The sequence below is a fragment of the Suricata suricatta genome, chromosome 11 (assembly GCF_006229205.1).
Source record: "Suricata suricatta isolate VVHF042 chromosome 11, meerkat_22Aug2017_6uvM2_HiC, whole genome shotgun sequence".
NCBI classification, from domain to species: domain Eukaryota; kingdom Metazoa; phylum Chordata; class Mammalia; order Carnivora; family Herpestidae; genus Suricata; species Suricata suricatta.
In genome coordinates this window covers 50,508,974-50,511,599 of record NC_043710.1, presented here as the reverse complement: position 1 = coordinate 50,511,599, position 2,626 = coordinate 50,508,974, and the positions used below count along the sequence as shown (strand labels likewise).

At 44.4% G+C, this 2,626-nt stretch overlaps 1 protein-coding gene across 1 annotated transcript; it reads right to left on the bottom strand.

Moving 5' to 3' along the window:
* Positions 1-274: 274 nt before the first annotated feature.
* Positions 275-1,243, bottom strand: LOC115272167 (olfactory receptor 52B2). The gene has a single exon (XM_029915221.1). The coding sequence runs from the start codon at positions 1,241-1,243 to the stop codon at positions 275-277; it is 969 nt and encodes a 322-aa protein (XP_029771081.1).
* Between the last annotated feature and the right edge of the window lie 1,383 nt (positions 1,244-2,626).

Sequence of the window (2,626 nt, the reverse complement as noted above, 5' to 3'; positions counted from 1 at the left end):
CAAATGTTCATATCAGAGGCATGTATGCTTAGTTATTATTCCTGGGTTGTGGAGGAGGGGTGTGAAAAGAGAAGAAGATAAAAAAAAAAAAAAAAAAAAAGGAGAATAAGGCAAAGATGGAGAGCCAGAAGAGAAAAAAAGAAAAGTTGGGGGAGGACAATGAAGAAGGAAGACAAAGAGGAAGAGAAGTAAAAGCTCTCTTAGTCCAGGAAACCTCTGTATTTCACACTTAATTTCTTTGATAAAGCTTGAAGTGCAGATTCCTGAGGAGCCATTAGCCTAGAGGGGAAGCACAGCACCAAGTCTTGATGTCAAAGAGCCGGTGGACTACACCCTCCCGGATCTGCTTAGTCTTGACACCATAGACAATGGGGTTGAGCATTGGTGGCACCACCACATAAAGATTGGCCAGCAGGATATGGGCATGTCGAGGAATGTTACGTCCAAAGCGGTGGGTCAGTAATGTAAAGAAGGATGGAACATAAAACATGAGGATAACACAGAGGTGAGAGCCACAAGTGCTGAGGGCCTTGTGCTGGGCATCCTGGGAAGGCAAACGAAACACGGCTCGGAGGATCAGTGAGTAAGATACAGCAATTAGGAGCACATCCATGATGACCATGACAATAGGCACTGAGAAGCCATACCAGATGTTAATGGTGATGTCAGCACAGGCCAAGCGGGCCACTCCAATATGCTCACAGTAGGAATGGGGGACGATGTTGGTCCGGCAGAAGGGCAGCCGCTTCAATAAGAAGATCACTGGGAAGATGATGCAGAAGCTTCGGGTGACAATGGCCAGACCAATCCTTCCCACAACACGCCATGTTAGCACAGCTGTATAATGCAGGGGGGCACAGATGGCCACAAATCGGTCAAAGGCCATGGCTAATAGGATGGCTGACTCCCCCACAAACATCACATGGACAAAGAAAACTTGGGTGACACAGGCATCAAAGGCAATGTCATGGGCATGGAGCCAAAAGATGGCTAAAGCCTTGGGTACAGTAGTGGTGGACAGCAGGATGTCCGTGATGGCCAGCATGGAGAGGAAGAAGTACATGGGCTCATGAAGATTACGTTCTGTGATGATGACCACTATTAGGATGCTGTTCCCCAGGATGGCAGTGATATACATGAGGCAGAGGGGTATTGACAGCCAAATGTGGTAAGCCTCCCATCCAGGAATGCCCAGTAGGACAAAAACTGCAGGGTGGAAGATGGTAAAGTTGGTGTGAGTCATGATGCACTTTAGAGTCCTCTCTATAATGACTTAGAAGCTGATGAGTCTGCTGAAAGTGACAGGAACAGAAAGGATCTCTGAGTGTGTACAGAGATATACAAGATAGCATCAAGTTCTAAACCATGGGACTCTCTCCAGAGGCAAGTTCTCCCAGAGAATGCTCACTTGAGTGTAGGTCTCATTAGCATGTAGACCTTCTGTGTCAATCATGCTTCTGGAATCAATAGAGGCAGGTGCGCCTGGGTGGCTCAGTCAATTAAGCATTTGACTCTTGATTTCAGCTCAGGTCATGATCTCATGGTTCGTGAGTTCGAACCCCATGTTGAAATCTGCACTGACAGCATCGAGCCTACTTGGGATTCTTGGTCTCCCTGTCTCTCGGACTCTCTCTCTCTCTCTCAAAATAAATAAATAAACATTTTTTAAAAAGAACCAATACAGGCTTCACCCTGCTTCCATCACCCTACTCCAAAAGTTTGGCCCCACCATACCTTTCTGACATCATTCTACCATTTCCATACAAGTGGCATTTGTGCCCTTACCTGTGTTATACTTTTCCCTGTCCCCAAGATTTTACTCCTTCTTTATTTACGTGAATTTCCCTTCCCTTTATATACTTAAAATACTTCCTTAAATTCACCACGTTTTAACGGCCTAAGTTCACGTGTCTCCTTCCTGAAGATCTATTAGCTAAGCTATATTCTAATTTGATTATATTTAATCACATTAAATTTATCTGGCTATTACTTTGAACATTTCACATGAGACTAGCCTAGACTTGGCACTTGTGGCTTCCTGTGCATGAAAATGGAGCACCAAATGGATATCCAGAAGGAGTCTCAAGTATGTATTTCTCCATACTGACTCAAATTCAAATCTTCTCAAAAGGCAGCAAAGAATGGAGCAACCAAGGAAATCGAGAAAGGCCATATTCATCACCTGCTCCTTATGACTTCTCATGCTCCTCCCCAAATGGTTCTATAAGAGTTTCTCTAGGCTAGATCTCCATATCCTTGAGCGCTCTCCAGGAAAACTACTCTGAGTACAGAGAACCAATACACTCCCCTGTGGCTCCATTAAGATAGCCCTCTTCCTACCCTACTTGTTTTTACCCTCAAAAAGATTCAGGCTTCCCTTCTATAAGAAGTGGTAAGCATAAAGTCTTTCCTGCCTTAGCTTTTCCCACCACTCAGGTAAGATTTGTTTCCTTCTGAAGGTCTAGACCACCTGTCAGCTATTAGGACTAGAGAAGGATGATTAAAACTCTGGAAGGGAACTTGGAGAAAAGGGACCATAAGAGAGAATAAGGAGAGAATAAGAAGTACAAAATTACCAAATAATACTAGATGGATCTACTGACAATGGTTCAAAGGGTCCCAGGGA